This window comes from Rhipicephalus sanguineus, chromosome 2 (genome assembly GCF_013339695.2).
Source record: "Rhipicephalus sanguineus isolate Rsan-2018 chromosome 2, BIME_Rsan_1.4, whole genome shotgun sequence".
Classification (NCBI taxonomy): domain Eukaryota; kingdom Metazoa; phylum Arthropoda; class Arachnida; order Ixodida; family Ixodidae; genus Rhipicephalus; species Rhipicephalus sanguineus.
This window is the reverse complement of record NC_051177.1, coordinates 203,382,326-203,399,693: the sequence shown is the minus strand read 5'-3', so window position 1 is coordinate 203,399,693 and position 17,368 is coordinate 203,382,326. Positions and strand designations below refer to the sequence as shown.

Here is a 17,368-nt window from a genome sequence, read left to right as displayed (position 1 = left end):
CTCTTAACTGAAATAATGGCCTCGGAGATTCGCATTTTTAATTTTTTTTTGCGATTTCTGATCTCTTGAGGCCTGTTAGGATTCCCCCCATCCGTTTTGGTTGCGCTGCGAACCCAAATCACCGCAGGGGCCTACGGGAGTGTCCTCTCTAACCTGTTTTATCATTACGCATGTAGAGTTCGTGTCGGCGTCTGGCGTGGTGTGTGCGGCCGTGTGTTCCAGATCCTAGTTCAAAGCTGCTCAAAAATGTCCGGTCGCGGGCAATTGTTCATCGGCCGCTTGCCGTTGGACACCAGGGAGAGAGACGTGGAGCAAGTGTTTGAACGGTACGGCCGTCTCCTCCGGTGCGACGTCAAGTACGGTAAGTGTGCGCGTTCGTTTTCTCTAGGCCTTGCGCGTGTTCGATGACCCGGTCTTTGAAGCTGTGCCGCTAACGTTTACTTACTGCGCTTGAAATTGATCGCTTGTGGTTGTCAACTCGCATAATAAATGTGTTCACGAGTCATAAACGGAAGAAAACCTCGTTATGTACTTTTTTTGTTTGGATATTGTGTCGTTGCCGGCGCCGGAACAAAGCTGCGTTGTTGAGCAAGATGGCTGCCCGACCTCTGCTGCATCGCGTAGTCGTGTTTCATTTTTCCGAGGATTGGTTAGTGCATTGTTTTCAGCACAGGAGGCCGAGTGGGTGGGCATCGAGTCCACTTGATAAGGCTTCTGTTCCATCTCCGATAAATCGGTCTCGCTTTGTGGTGTTCCGCGAGCGCTACTTCCGAGAGCGAACACATCGCGAACATGCTTGCGCTTTTGCCCTTTTTAATTAACTCGGCGAGCATTTCGCCGCTCGCCGTGTATGACGTGTGCATGATTGAAGCCGGCCTCCATAATATCTGATGAACTCGCCGCTGTCTCCCGCGTTCCAATGTTTGGTCGTGCCGGGATTACCGCCCGATGCTCCGTTTAGGATTTTTATCACATTTGGGAGTCGTTTCCCTATGCCACGTTGTATTCGCCTACGATTTAGTAAAGTTTCGCAAGTCTCTAATAATTGTCAACGCCACTATGGCAGTTTGACCAACGGTTTGCGCGGCTATATTCGAGGACGCGGGTTCGATTCCCGCCAGCGGCGGCCGTATTTTGATTGGGCTGAAGTCCAGAAAACACCTGTGTACTTCTACTGAAGTGCACTTTGAAGAATGCCAAGGGAACACAAGTTACTGTACATATTTTTTAACGGTACCACACTAACACCGCAGTGGGTCGTATTAAACACCTTACTGCCATTCTTGTTTACCATTACGCTGAGTACTAGTTCATTTGGTTGGTCCTCACATTTTTTTCCAACGTGTAAGCCAGCATGTCATGTCTGCTTAAATTGTGGGGCCATTGCATTAGCGTTCCTGGAATGTTTTGCTTACTTCAATTACGTAGTGGCTCTGCTAGTAGTGTTGCTTATGAATTCATGCCGATGACAATGCTGCGCAATGGCTGTGCCGTTCTCTTATATGCAGTGTGGAATCGATGGCGGGATCAGACGTAAACCATATCTTGCCCTTCTTTGCACTATTGAGCCCCTCCAGTGAAGTTAGTTTACTCTTTCGCATGAAGTAACTGACAATGCTGTTGATCGTAAGGCTTCATTTTTAATTGAAACAAAATGTTGAGAGCCATTTTGCAGCTGTGTCTAACTGTTCCTTCAAAGGTGTAACAATTTCAAATAACTCTGCAGCTGTGTGCTTTTGCAAGACTTTGCATGTTGAATTTGGTTGACTACAATTTTATGTCAATTTTATGACAAGACTTACAAGATTCCACATAAATTGCAGTTAATTTGATTTCTGCATATTTTTTACGCGGTGTGCCGAGTTGTATGATATTTTTATAGACAAGCCGTGTTTGCTATTTTGGATAATGTTTCCTAAGCCCGAAAGGAAAAGCAGAATTTCATGTCACTTAAATTATATATGAGCACTTGCTTACCCTAGATCGTGAGTACATTAGTGTCCAGAAAGGAAATAGGGAAACCGAAGTTATGTATAATTTAATCACAGTGGTATTATGATTTGCCAAGCCGCCCAAAAGTTAACCATTGGCAAAGCTTAGCAAAAGCATCCACTGTGGCTCTTGTGTTCATTTGACAACACCAAGTCAACCGTATGCACACCCAGTTTATTTATGCTAGACTATTTGGGTGTCAGCGGCAGGTTTGTCATTTGAATTTAACAAAAAACAGTTGTGTTAACTTTGATGACACCATCGCAGCGTAGTGCCAGTGAAAGAATTTGGAGTGGGGAGGGTAAATTTACGTTCTCTCCTACTAAAAAAAATCTGTGTGAGGAACAGCCATCCCACAGAGAATTTACACAAGTGCTTCATCCAATAGCGCTTACCCATTTTCATGACTTCAAGCACTGTTTCAGATGGTTGACTTCCCCATAGGAACACGTTTGTGTTGCTGGTTTGAGGTCTGAAATTTGGAACGTCCTGGTAAATGTTGTTGGGGGTTTCTGACATCGTCACTCAGGGCCAAACGTAATGTTTTAGGTAGTAACGACGAGCCTGTTAACTTTTAATGTTGTAGTATTGGCAGAGAAAAAGTACTTACGGTTTAAGTGGAAACGAGCTAGTACAACTGTATTTCACAGGTGATGGGCAGGTATGCCTCAGTTCTGTGGGTTTTGCATTTTTTTGTCAGAGTCTTTATTCCCGACACGAATTTCTCAAGTTGTAACAGACTGCAGCCATTCTTTTGTTGTACGTATTTGATGATGTGTGGTATACTCGCGGACAACTTTTCTTGACAATGAAGGGAAGGCTACAGAGCCGAACTACACGTGTGCTACCGCTGAAGAATACAGTCCCGCAATTGCGTCTGTGTTTTATGTGTGAAAATGAAAAAAAAGAAGTTACTTTATTTTCTATGGGACGCTATTTGAAAAGAGGGTGAGCACGCAGCAAGGAGATATATATATTTGCCTTACTTTATGCAGTTTCATTTCGCGTTTTTGCGCGTGTGAGAACGTCGCACCTTTTATGTGCACCTCACAGTCAAAATGGCATCTTCGTCTTCGGGTAAGCGCTCGTCACCCTCCAGCTTCTCCAACTACTCGCAGAAGGAGTTGTGACACATTTCACAATCAAATAAATGGCTGCGTAAGCCCGTGACAGCCACTCGAATAATCAAATGGCCGACACAGGAGAAATACGGAAGGTTCACAAACCAAAACTAAATTTGAAACCTGCGCCGAACCGGACTGCTTCACGGAGCAGTACATGTGCGGTAGCTCCACCCCCGTAGCCTTTCTGTCATTGCCAAGAAAAGTTGTCTGCGAGTATAGTACATATTTGCCTCCAAAATGTTCGTTAATATCTGTTATTGTGCCTTGATGAATTCCAATGCAGAATGTCCAACACGCTCGCTAAATTTAGTGACAGTTACAGAGCTGTGATGTGTGACGAAAGATTTCAACGTAAATGATGTTCTGAGATTAGCGTGAGGCAGGTGCACTTGCCAGCACCTCTACTTCTTTTTTGTTAAGTTTAGCAGTTTGCTTGTTTTTATCATTTTATTATGCTTTGTTTTCATTCAACAAAATTGCTGTTAAAGTGAACCTTTTTTTACATATGTTTACGATGGCTTGATTTATATTTAATGCAATATGCAGGGAAGAGGTGTTCAGTAGATTTGCTAATCTTTAAGGCCAGCATACATAGGAGGGGGGGGGTGCGTGTTATAACCACATTAGAATATGAGTATAGTACTTCTTGAAGATAAACATCCCAGTGCAGCAGTGCTACTTACCCGCTGACATTCTTGCATGTGTGCTCTGTTTGCAGGCACAGGCATGGCATATGCCTTTGTGGATTACGAAGACCACCGCGATGCCGAGGTTAGTGGCCCCCTTCGTGCTTTGCTGTTGTTGTGTGGGGCTTTGGGAGTCTCTCGTTACTTGTAAGACAGGCCTGTGGAGCTGCTCTGCAGGTGCAGAAAACACTGATTTCACATCTTGGATTTTCTTGCCAGCTTTCATACTGGTACACATCGTACTTTGTACTGTGTGTGTGTACCTGGCAAGTGAGAGCTATGTAAAGTCTGAAGAGACTTCTCTAAAAGGAATTGGAATGGTGCTCTAAGGATTGGTTAAATGGAAAAGTTTGTTAGTGGGAGCGCTTGTCTGTTTAGCACTGGGTTGACAAACTTGCTTCATTTGAACCAGGCATCCAATACGACGCTGTGAGAAGTGTGGCAGCTTGCTGGATATGGTGTAGCGCTGCCGAGCTTGAGGTCATGGGTTCGATTTCCTGACCTGATAGGTGCATTTCAGTGGGGGCGAAATGCAAGGACACCTGCGCTTGTAGAGTTAGTGTGCATTAAAGAATTCCAGGTGGTGGAATGTTTTCCCCACTACAATGAACATAATCCTACAACAAACATAATCCCACCTGATGGCATCATCAGGTTGTCATGTTGGACACTAAATTAATTTTAATTTTTAATGTTTGCTGTTCATACAACAATATACTAACTGGTGATCCCTGCAGTAAACACTTGATGCCCCTTTGCATTTGAGCAAGGTACTGGGATTGCTAGACAACTGCTTACAACACCGGTAAGGAACAGGTGTTGTAAGTAGCTGCTTGTTGAGGTCTAGCAGTGCTATCATTTTCTTGAAAATGTTAGCAGGAGGTTTTCTGCAGCTGCCCAGGCAGTGGACAAAGATTTACCTGCAGCCGAGAATGTGTTACCGAAGCGTTTTGTGGGTCAAGCTGTTGCCACTGGCATAATTATGCACATTGCATTTCTTTTGGAGAGGTCGGATAACTTGTCGGGCATTACTGGCCAGTCATGCTTTGTCATGGTGTGTGCTGCCAAAGGCGTGGCAAGTGCAGCAGGCATTCTTTTTGTTTTTGTGTAGCATTCTTAAAGTTCACAATGTGATCAGAGTGTAAAGACACTAGTGTGCTATGCTTCACCTTGTTGTTTTAAAACCTCATGCAGATGATAGCAGCCTGCTGCACTAATGAGCTGCAGCTTTAGTTGCTCTGTGAGAATTCAATTCACATCTCAAGGACAAATGGGTGTTTCTCTTTAACAGTGCCTGGCAGGGTGGAGTCGTAGAAAGAAATACTTTACAAAGCGATATATCACAATTTTAGATTGCATTGAGCACAGAGGAGCAGCTAATTCATTGCTTGCTGCCTAGGTAAGTCACCAGCATTCATCAAACAGTTTGGCCATGCAACGTACGATTAGGAACGGGCACATTGGCAGCAGCGCACACTGCGATAAGCAGATAGTTTTTTTATCGTCAGATTAAAAAAGCAAAACCCTCCGAGGATGGTCACACGGGAGAACGCACTCATCACATGTGGGTCTGTGCTAGTAGTGTGCCTTCTCCAGCCGCTGGCTTATTCCAGTGGACAGACCGCCCGACCGGCTCTGACAGAGAAGGGGGGCTCTGCGGCCTACCGACCGACGTGAGACCCCTACCGACCGAGAGCTACCGACTCGGGGCAGCCGGCGGCGGCCATGATGATGATGAGAGTGTGTGTTGCCTTTGTGTGCGGACACGACACGACTGCCCTTCCTCCTCGCGCGTTTGCCTACCTCGTGACGAGAGCCGCACCTCCCATTGCTTGCAAAGAGAAATGAGCGATTAAGCAGCCGCCATGTGCGTGCGTATGGTGACAGATCCGTAGCCCCCTCGACAACCGGCAGCGACTGGCGTCCCTTCGGCCCTTCCCCGTATGCTTTTCCGTTTTAGTTTTTATTTTTTTCAGTGGCTCGCCCACTATTCTCCAGCTGCCACCGAAGTTGCCGTTTCTTGCTTTGCCTGCTCTGCTTTCTTGCTGCACGAGCTCTGGGTGTCAGGTCTGCTTCTGTCCCGTCCTTCCCTGGCTACCTCTTCTTGCAATTGGCCGTTCCTCTGCACCTATCGTTCTGCTTGGCAGGGACTGCACATCACGCTTCATGGCATCTGCTGCACCCGCATACTGGATGTAGCATCTCGATATCAAGGGCATTGCTTGCTTTAGTTCACGCTTGTGAAGTAGTCGTGCCTCGTTTGCTCATGATATGGGCAGATTTTGTTGGGTCATTCGATTTGATGTCTTTTGCGATGTGAATAGTTAGAGAACGGATCAAGTCTGCTTAAAGGGACGCTAAAGGCAAATAAAAATTTGTCAGAGTGAAAGGTCAATGTTTGAGAACGTCTAAAACGTCAATGTTATCCATAGCAGTGCTCTAGTAAACGAGAAATTAAGGTAAACGCAGGGCCTTTATACAGCACCAGTGGAACGTTTTGGAACGAGTCCAATGACTGCAAGAGTCCAGAGTACAAATTATCACTAGTATTCAAGCTACTTATGATAAAAAAAGAACACTAGAGCATTGCAAGACGTAATGCATTTCTGCTCGATTTATAGGAAAAAGAACTTGATGTTAAAGTGGAGAACGGTGTGGCTTGTGCAAAAGTTCCGTTTTCGCAGGGCTGCGCTCCGCTCGTGCGGTGGCATCTCGTAGGTAGTTTCATTGTCGCATAATACTGCGTGTGCCTTGCGCGCTCGTGTAAGTCGCTCTAACGGAAAGTTTAACAAAATGCCGCGTCCATGTGATGTTGTGTAATGTGCCCAGCAAAAACCGCGGCGTCGGCTGCCGGGCAGTAAAGGTGGGCAACAATGGGTAAGGCAACTGCTTCATCGGGAACCTTTTCAGGCACGTAATTTGAAGTGCGCTAACGCTGTATGGACCACTAAAACATTCAAAGTAAGCATTTCCTTGGCACGAAACAAGCACTGCGAGGTTTCTAGAATGCTATTTCAACTATCAACTTCGACTTAACATTTGCCTTTTGTATCCCTTTAAACGAGGGACTTCACCAAAGCCAATGTTTCGGACAGGTTCACTAGTCTAAATGGTTAGCCCGATAGTCTTGTGCTCAGCTCTTTGACCAGCTGCTGACACTGTAATGCAGTTGGTGGGTGGTTGCTGTAGAGAAAGAATGAAGTGTTGCTCATTTAGTCGTGAGCACAGTTAGCGTAATTACAGGCGCAAACCAAAGGAATTCTATACCAGAACTATGCTCTGATCTGTTGCCTTCCTGCCTCATTGTCACTGTTGCACTGGCTCGATTGTTGGGGTGTCTTATGCAGGAGCACCAGGCATGCATGCTGCCCGAATGTGTCTGGTACATTATAGGGACACTGAAAATGGAAGCATTGCCCATTCACCATTCCCAGCACTTTTCTGTGTTGCCCTTTGCGTAAAAGCTGTTCATTCCAGTTGGGCATTTCCCCATTTTGGTACATGGTCTTCGGTTTCACTTCGTTGTGGCTGCCTTGGTTGCTTGGCTTCTGTCGACTATTATACATGCCAATAGCCTGAGCTGTATGAAGTGGTTAGCCATGACTGTGCTGTTATATTAGCTTCTTCATTTCTTCACATTTGGCATTATTACGTTTCAAAGAAGTAACTGTTTGCAACTATTACCGGCTTCTTACACTTGGTTGGCCGTTAACGAAAAACTTAACCCTCTTTTAATCTGCTAAAGGATAGAAATAAATGCAGATAACTCCAGTAGCAGTTGACTCTGCACACGACTGGTTTGACCTACTTGTTACAGTCAAGATCTGCACGCAGGTTCTTGTGTGGTGTTCAGAATACATAATGTTTGTTCATGCATTGACCATGGAACAGGTGAACACACAGCACTCATGTCGAGAAACATTAATGCATTGCTTATTATTCATCAGTGCTTTCAAAAGTAAGATTACTTTGCTGCACAGGTGGTGCATAAAACAAGTTGTGCGGTAAATGTTCAAAACTATCGAATTGCACGCGACAACTTTTTGGCCTTTACTTGGAGACCTTCATGCATTTGATGTAGGAAGAGTGGGAACGAGTTGACGGAATGTGTTTAGTGGTTGTTCCATTGTACAGATTCTGCTTATGCCAATTGCATTGAAGCAGCCGCGGCATGTTCACCCGAGCATGTTGGCATGCAACGTGTGCGCACATTTGGTGTGCTGGGGTGGTGTGTGATTCTTCGGTGGCAGCTGGGAGTACAGTGGGGCGCAGAGGGGGGGCGAGCACTGCACAACTGCCCAGCAGCAATGATGATGGTGACCCTCTTCTGCTGCTGCTGCTGCGGTGTGTGTGTGTGTGAAAGAGGCGAGTGGCGCTGACCGAAAGGGCTCGCTGGGCCCACCGCAGGACGCAGTCAAGTACGAGAACGGCCGGGAGATCCGGGGCCAGAGCGTGGTGGTGGAGTGGGCCCGTGGGCCCTCCTTTCGGCCATCGGCTGGAAAGGTGAGGGCTTGTGTTCTTCTTACTTCCGGCACCCTTGCCTTTTTTGGACACGGTAACATGGGTTGGTTAGCAGTTTGGAGGAATGTGTCAAGTAGGAGAAAGCATTACATCACATTGCTGACATAAGTGAACTCTCCCTTAGAAGCAATATTCTTTGGTGTTTTTTTTTTTTTGTTTGTTTGTTTCTTTCTCCCACATAGTACCATCCCAACACAGGATGTCTCAGGCAGTGTATTGTCCGATAATGTTGGTACAGTGAAACCTCGGTGATACCATCACGGCTCATATGAATTTCGGGGTGATGCGAATTTCTCTTTGGTCCCGGCCAATGCTCATTGGCCTGCAGTGTAATGGAGTACGGTTGTTTCGAACAGATTTTCACCCGCGACGTTTGATACGAACGTACGCTACTGCGAAGGTACGAAGAGGTGCTGTCGCGGAAGACGCGCCAAGCACGTGCAGGCGCAGAAACGCAAGCGCGGGTGTACGCGCCGGGCCGCCAATTGGTCAGAATCACGGTGCAAGAAAAATACTAATCTTACACAGTGATCAGAATGAACCTTCAGTGACGCGTCGTAGCCTCCGAGATTGTGTGCGCGAATCTTGGGGGCCCTAATGCCCCTCCGTGTGCCTTCGCGTTTAGATTACAAGCCATGTCCTCCATGCAAGCGATGTCTTCTTCAATCAGAAACCCTATGAAAGGTGGACGAGGACCGAAAGACAAGGACTGTCTTGGCGAAGGAGCTAGGCCTCACAACATCAACATGCACGACTGTTGGGGACGCACTGTGCGGGCACGGCCGTAAATCTCTCAAAAAGCATCCCCAACACCATCGCGATAAGAAAATAATAACGTAGCACCGCGGTTCTGAAAATTTCTGGCCTTCATCTATGGCGTCAAAGCGCTACTTATGTCACTTTCGCCGCATACTCCAGCTGTCACGGGTCTCAAAAAACTTGGTTCGATAATTACACATGCGCGCAGAGGTCGTATATTTATGAGTGCAGGTATGATTGCTGACGTCTAAAAACTTCACTCGCAATGATTCAGAGCTATTTGTGTCTGCTGCGGCCCTCAGAATGAATAAATGAAAACGTACGCCAGCTTTCTTTTGTCGCATGCTAAGTTTTAATATTTTCTTGTGATACGAATTTCGGATGATACGAATATTTTTGGTGATCCCGCGAGATTCGTATCACCAAGGTTTTACTGTACTGTGATGCGGCATTTGCATGATGGGCAGGAGCTCTTTTCTTGTCTTCAGATGTGTCTCTTCTTCCTTCCTCTGTGACTTGTACTAAACATGAAAACTGGTAGCACTTCTGAGATTAAGTCGCCTCAAGATAATATTCATTGTTTATTGCTAGATACTTGAGCATTTAGGTGACAAGCCCAGGTGGCCAACCATCTTGTAGCCCTCCACAACAGTGTTCGTCTTCATAAACTGGTGTGCAGTTTCAAACTTGACAATTTTTTAGTTCCACAAGTGTTTACTGCACTGTGACCTACCCCTCTTTTGTGGGTGCGTAGCACATTACTAGTTCAAAGTTTATGCTTTCGTTTAAGCCTAATGCATGTTTACCTGGGCATCTGGCCAGTGTAGTGAGCAAGTCAAGCTATAAGTGGTCCTGTACATTTTTTGTAATGCTTAATGGTCAAAAAGATTAAAATGAACAGTTAGCTTGCAGCCCCCCCCCCCCCTTGCTTTTGCCATTTTGTGTTAAGTACGTTGACGATGGTGTTTTGAAAGCCTGTGCTCTGGTCGTTAGAAATGCCTTGTTGGAGCCGCAGGAACAGTTCATGATGGATGAATGCAGGAACTGTTGGACAGCTTTAATCTGGCTTCTGCTGTTCTCTGCATACCTGTTAGTAAATTTTACAAGCTGATAATTTTGGCCGACTACATTTTTGTGGATATATTGCATCGTGATTTAAGAAAAATAAGTTTTGCTCGTAGAAACGTCTTCATGGTGCTAGAGACAGAGCAGCAGAGTTCGAAAAAAAAAGCTTACAAAAATATTTTGTAATGGTGCTTGTACTTGTGCTGCTGCCTTGTGACAGAGCAAAACACCATGTTCAAGAGGATTACTTTCTTCAAACAAGTTGATTTGCATTGACGGTCTTGAGAAGTCTCTGAGCATTTCTGGCTGCATGGTGTGCATACCTGAACGCTCGCCTTTGAAAAGAGGATGCAGATGTGATAAGTTCCGCAACATTGGCAGAAGTCAGATTAGGGGACGTGGGGGTGGGGGGCATATATATATATACAGTAGACTCAATAAACGGAGCCTGACGGGACCAGGAAAATATGTTCAATTTACTGAGAGATGAACAGGGGTGCAGAATACAAGTACGAAACCAATCATATTAGAGGAAGTTGTTCCATTTAAGCAGCAGTTCCGCATAAGAGATATCTGTTTACCGAGAGTCTACTGTATATGTATATTTGCGCAAGAAATGTATATATCAAAGTGAATATATTGCCACGTGGTTGTCACTGTGAAGGAAGCAATTGCAGCCGGTCAAGATGACTTTATTGGGTGGACTTGTGCCCAGAGAAGGAATGATGCTCAAAAGATATCGGTGCAGACTGTTGTCAGTCATCGAATAATCTGATCAGCGGTAAGGCGCGTCGGCTTTTATACATGTGGCATCGGAGATTCCAGGCTTATTTGTGGTGACCGCGTTAGTTTCAGAATAAACTTGACTGTTTGTGTTGCTTGCTCAAGCTTATCAGAAACAGTCTAAAATAATAGGGAATGTTCGACACAGTGTGTGCAAGACTGTGTTTACTTGTGTAACGGGTTGGTTACATGAAAATAGAAAAAGAAGCACACATGGCAATACAATTGGAGTTGGCTCAGTCTCAACCAGTTAGTAGTGGTTACGGTGTTCGGCTGCTCACCTGAGAGACGTGGGTTCAATGTCGGCCGCATTGGTCGCATTTTGATGAAGGTGAAATGCTAGAGGCCTGCGCACTATGATGTCAGCGTGCTGTTGAAGAACAAAATAGGGTTGTCGAAATTATTCTGAGCCCTGCACTACAGCACCCCTCATAGCCTAAGTCACTTTCGGACATGAAACCCCATAAATGAACCACCAAGCAGTTTGTACATTGGGTAGCAGCGTTAGTGCACTTGACTGGTAATGTGAGCACCTTCGTTGGTCGAAACCAAAACTGTCAACTGACATGGCTCTAGATACATGACAAGTGATTGTAGTTTACTCTGCTAAAACCTGCTACCTAGGAGAGATGTGTTAAAAATGGTATTACAGTGGCTTCACTACTTCATTGACCAATGTGCACATATGTGGTTTAGTTGCGAGTTTTAGCGCTTCCAGTTTTGCTTATATTAATGAGCACTAACAGACAATAATGCCAAGGAAAGTATAGGGGATGTTTTTAGTAGTAAATGTAAGGTAAATGTGAAGAAAGAAAAGTGGACGAAAAGATAGCTTGCCGCGGGCAGGGACCGAACCTGCGACCTCCGAATAACGCGTCCGATGCTCTACCAACTGAGCTACCGCGGCGGCCTTCCCTCCGTCCACTTTATAGGGTATATACAGTCCAACCTCGATATATAAAACACGGACATATCGAATTATTGCCTGTATCGAACGGTTCCTATATCACGTGGGAAATCGCATGCATTTTTAATTTTTTATTTCGAACGAAGTTTGACGTATAATGGATATATCGAACTCGGCCACCCCAAACCGCCCGCTCTCCGTTGACAGGCGGCAAGCTTTCCCGCCGCGCTCCGTTGACAGGCGGTGAGCTTTCCCGCAACTCTCGAAAATAGCGGTAGTGCGGTGGGCGTTTACGACTGCTGCACACATCGATGGCGCCGGTGCGCCACTTGAACGTAGCGGCATACGCACGCCGCAGCCTTGCAGCAACGACGCACTGCACTTGTTGCACCAGCTCCTCCTTGATAGTATCACCAGGCATCCGTCGCATCGGTCGTTGTTGTGCTCGTGTGTTAGGCCTGCCGCGCGTTGTCGTGTGTGTAGCGATGGCTGCAGACGCGAAGAAACGGACGACCCTGACTTTTGCAGCAAAACTGGAAGCAATCCAGCGCGTTGAGAATGGTGAGAAGAAGTCGAGCGTCGTGGACGGGTTAGGCATACCAAGGAGCACATTGAGTACTCTGCTCAAAAACAAAGCCGACATAAAGGCCAAGGCCGAGAAGAGTCAGCACTCGGGCGCGCGGCGTGTACGCAAAGCTGCTTTTGAAGATGTTGAGAAGTCTCTCCACAAGTGGTTCATGGACGCAAGGGCCCGAAATATTCCTGTATCGGGGCCGATGTTGCAACAGAAGGCAAAGAACTTTGCATTCATTCTCAGCGTCGAGAATTTCAGTGCGAGTAGCGGTTGGCTACAACGTTTTAAGACTCGTTTCAACATTGTCGGGAAGACTGTGTCGGGAGAGAGTGAGGACGCCAATGATGAAGAAATTCAGAAGTGGCTTGATCATGAGTGGCCCAAAGTTCTCGCCAAGTATGAGCCGAGCCAAATCTTTAATGCTGACGAGACGGGCCTGTTCTGGCAAATGCTTCCGCGGCAAACGCTGGACACTCGCGGGGAAAAGTGCCACGGGGGCAAGCAAGGCAAGGCCCGTGTGACGGTCCTATTGGCTGCCAATATGGATGGGAGCACGAAGCTGCGGCCACTCGTAATTGGCAAATTTAAAACCCCGAGGTGCATGCGGAACTGCCCCAATATTCCGGTGACTTATGCCTGGAATAAGAAGTCGTGGATGACGAGGGATATTTTCCTCAAGTGGCTGAAGGCGTGGGATTCGGACCTGGTGCGTCAGGGACGGAAGGTATGCCTTATCGTCGATAACTGCACGGCACACCACACCGATGCCCAGCTGAGCAACATCGAAGTGGTATTTCTGCCGCCCAACACCACTTCGAAGCTCCAACCGTTGGACCAGGGCATTATCCGCACATTTAAGTCTATCTACAAGCGTCTGCTGATCGACATTTTGCTTGTAAGACTCCGGATGGGCCAACATCTGAAGATTGATCTTTTGGGCGCCATCCAAATGCTCAAGGCGTCGTGGGAAAACGTCAAGCAGTCGACGATAGCCAACTGCTTTCGGCATGCGGGCTTCGGTGGACGCACTGACGAAGCATTAGTGGAAGAATCCGAGGAAGCTGGGTTGGCATGCGCAGATAAAGAAAGCGAGCTCGCCGAAACGTGGAGCAAGCTGGAGAGCTTTGTTGGTGCGGAGCCGCAAAGCATGTGCATCGAAGACTTCGTTGGAGGTGACGACAGCACTGGTACAGCGGCGGAGCTAACGGATGTAGAGATAGATCGTCGCTGAAGCTACCGCTGAGCAGCCGAATGAAGACGCTGTCGAGGTGGATCCCCCAAGCGCTGATGGTGCCCCGCTCCCGACATCAGCTGAGGTCGTAGCCGCTTTGGCCCTTGCGCGCCGCCACTGCAGCGCGATTGAAGGCACCGGCCTTTCACTTGTGGATCGCCTGGACTATATATGTTGAGGACGCAGTCGTCAAACACGCCATTGCCAACAAAAAGCAGGCTACTCTTTTTCAGTATTTTAAGCCAACACAATAAATACTTTGTTTGAATCTTCAAGTGAGTATTTACTGCACCACGATTGGTTCGTTGGTTGTTTTCCACAAGTTCTTGACGCATGTTTTACGTGATTTTTTATATCGAATTCTGGATATATCGGAACTATTTCGCGATCGCCGTGCCGTTCGATATATCGAGGTTCGACTGTATGTACATTTAAACGTGGGAGCGTCAGTCAGCGCCGCCAGTAGCCATGACGGCGAGTGTGGAACACTCTTTTTTGCCTGTTGGCGTCACGTAGCACGTGAACTTATTACGAGCTGGCAGCTCACCAATAATCCCTCGCATACCACCTGAAAGCATCAAGTCTGCCAGAACGAGACCCTTGCTATGAATGAAGGAAAGAAGCTATCTTTTCATCCACTTTTCTTTGTTCACATTTACCTTACATTTACTACTAAAAACATCCCCTATACTTTCCTTTGCATTATTGTCTGTTAGTGCTCATTAATAGTGTATAACAAAGAAAACGAGCCCTTAGAAATTAACACTTCTTTCCTTCAGTTTTGCTTATGTTAGTTATAAAATGTGCCACGTTCACCACGTGCATAAATCCTACATTAAGAAGCGAATTTTTCCATCAAAATGGCTGAAATCGCATTGTGATGCTATAGAGCATTTCTTGCGAAAGTGTTGAACAAAGAACGTATGTAAGAAAGAGTTTAGGTGAAATTTATGCAGTATGCATTGAGCTTTGGAACATAGTACACTGAACATTGCTTGGGACCTATTATTTTTAGGTAGTGGTAGCCCTAGATGACATAGGGGGTGAAGATGTCTGGCATTGAAGGAAGCGTGACTATATTCACTGAAAAGTTTGCTAACTTTGTTACTTTTATTGATACATTGTAATTAGATACGCTGTGTTTACTGAAAGACGATTGGTGCTTACTACCATTGAGCATGTTCAAGAGTACAAGCAATCTTAAATTGCCAATAATATTAATATACTAACACCACTTTTTGCTGCTCCAGTAATGTGGATTGCATCACATATTTTTTGGTTGCTGTTCCCTTTCTTTTCATGTGCGTTCGCAGCAATCTAGGCAGACGCCAGACAGACCTCGGGTATGTTTCTTCTTAATTGCAAGTTAAAGAGGTGATGGACGTGTTTTTGAAAATTTGAGAAGCTAACCTTTTCTTTCTTCACTCTGTAACAGTCTAGAGCGCACAGAATTGGCTACACAAATGCTGTTGACACGGGAAGGTGCGACTAAATTTTAGAGACAGGATGTGTAGCTGTGATTGAGGATTAGGCAGCTTAACATACAGAATGCTTATCTACTTAGCTCTTAAAATGGTACATTTAATAATAGTACAAGAAAGTTCATCAACCTTGCATTTTAAAGTACAAGTTCCTAATGCACTGCCATACGTCACTGAGGTCTGTGGTCCAGTACTTTGAGCAGCCAGGAGAAATGAACATCGACCAATCTCTGGCCCCATTGGTGTGTTATACCGTAGAAGTTGAAAAGAGGGACAAGTGTTGCAGATCAGTTTGCTGTGCTTTTACACAAACACTATGAACTGGACAGCTCTCTCTTAAGCTGAAGAACCTGAGGCAAGATAATTGTTGGTCCATCAGGACTGTGGAAAATGGAGTTCCAGTTCACTTCAGCACACTGTGCAGACTTTCTGGGAACAAGGGCTTAAAGCACAGGATTTTGTTTGAATTACTAATCTTGCAAACGAAATATGGACTCTGAGATGGGTCATAATATTTAAATTGTTGTCTATGTATAATCGGGCTAGTTGAGCTGTTCACAGAATTGAGATTTATGACAGGAGGTCTTTAGTAACACTGTTATTGCTAAGTGCACAGCAGGGTTTGTGCAATCCCCTTATTTCTCCGGTTAGCATGTGCATTTGTAACTGTTTCTCCCCTGTCGGCGTGAATAGGACCGGATGGGCTATCAGAGCTTTGATGAGTGCTACCGCTGCCGTCGGACTGGCCACTGGGCCCGCGACTGCCCAGAACTGGACCACGAGAGAGCCCGCTACTACGGTGGAGGAGGCGGAGGACGGTAAGGGGCACAGGAGTAGTTGCTCGGGGCTTTTTGGTGGCACATTGACCAGATGCTGTGAGGGACTCCATAGAAGCACATGTATTTGTGACCTCTATGCAACAAAGTAGCAGCGGGAGGCACCCTTGATATAATGAATTTTCGCCGCTGACAACCTAGGGATCTTTCCCCGAATTTTGGCACGAGCAGGAGCCGCATGCATCTTCTGCGGTTGCCCCGCCGACGAGAGCACAAAGCGGTGGCAGCGCACTTGAAGCCCCGGCGACTGCGAGGCGAGAGCAAGCACTCGTTCGTGCGTGCAGGTGTGCGCGAGGCGGGCAGGCGAAGCATGCGCTCCTCGAGCCAGCTTTCTTGCTGTCGCGGGTGCAGGTGTGCCCCCGTTCCTCCCTTCAAACCTCATCTAGCCACTCGAGGGTGCCACCAAGCTGGCTTTCTTAAAAAACAAAACAAACGAACAAACGAAAATTGGCTTATGTGTTGGCAGCACCACTCTTCAGTTGTTGCAGTAGTCTCTGAACTGCACTTCGTTACCGTGACACCACTAAAAAGAAGAAAAACTCTTGCTCTGTGTCGTTAGGCTTCCAAAAAGATTTTAAACTTCGCGATGAAGACAGGACGAAAACAGAAACACATACACACATACAAGCACAGAACTTGGTGTAACCAAGTTCTGTGTTGGTAGTGACAGTCATTTCATTGTTTCTTGGCCCAAAGCATCATCCTTCTCGTGCCTTTATTCTTTTCAATAGCAGGAGCCGCAGCCGTAGTCGCAGCCGCAGCAGGAGCCGAAGTGGACACAGGTCGTACCGCCCCCGTGGTCGCCGCTCTCGATCAAGGTTAGCGGCGTGCATTGAACTTTTTCATTTTTCCATTGACTGCCGTGGTGTGCTCCCTGTTATGTGACACTTGAGAATGCACTAGGTAGCTAGGCCACTTAGGATTAATAGCTGCAACTAGCAGAGCAGCTCACATACTGAAGGCATGGCAACAAGACTGCCTAAGCTTTAAAACGTGTCCAGTAATGAACCACTTGAAACATTTTTTCAGCAAAATGCTCCCCAGGTGGCACCTTACAAGTCCCACTGCTAAATGAACATAAATGATTGTGTGGCAGACATCAGCAAGGCTGGAAGATTGGTGGCAGAAAACTAGAACATAGAGAACGAAAAGATCTTACAGTAACTATGAAAATGAAGTGGGGCAAGGTTAGAAGTGATGAATTGTTAGTACAAACTACAGATAGGACTAATATGGTGGCACTAGCTGTAACCTCAATTCAAATGAAATGCTGACAACATCCATCCATGCTTGCCCTAAAGATTGTAATGGGTCTTGGTGAAGGGCTTTCCAACTATGTTGCCTCGAAGTATTCGGGGGAGATGATGTTAAAATTACCTAGAGTCTGTCTTGAAGCTGGTGCTAAGTGC

At 46.3% G+C, this 17,368-nt stretch overlaps 1 protein-coding gene across 10 annotated transcripts in view; it reads left to right on the top strand.

Moving 5' to 3' along the window:
• Positions 1 to 177: 177 nt before the first annotated feature.
• Positions 178 to 17,368, top strand: part of LOC119384006 (uncharacterized) — a 28,181-nt gene continuing 10,990 nt past the window's right edge. For 4 of the 10 annotated variants that reach the window (XM_037652279.2, XM_037652285.2, XM_037652277.2 and 1 more), the window contains exons 1-6: positions 178 to 361; positions 3,835 to 3,887; positions 8,210 to 8,305; positions 14,956 to 14,985; positions 15,817 to 15,941; positions 16,691 to 16,777. In XM_037652279.2, coding sequence (XP_037508207.1) covers positions 247 to 361; positions 3,835 to 3,887; positions 8,210 to 8,305; positions 14,956 to 14,985; positions 15,817 to 15,941; positions 16,691 to 16,777 — 506 coding nt within the window. In that variant the 5' untranslated portion in view covers positions 178 to 246. The remainder of the gene's footprint in view (positions 362 to 3,834; positions 3,888 to 8,209; positions 8,306 to 14,955; positions 14,986 to 15,816; positions 15,942 to 16,690; positions 16,778 to 17,368) is intronic. The other 6 variants (XM_037652280.2, XM_037652286.2, XM_037652278.2 and 3 more) reach the window with 3 other exon arrangements.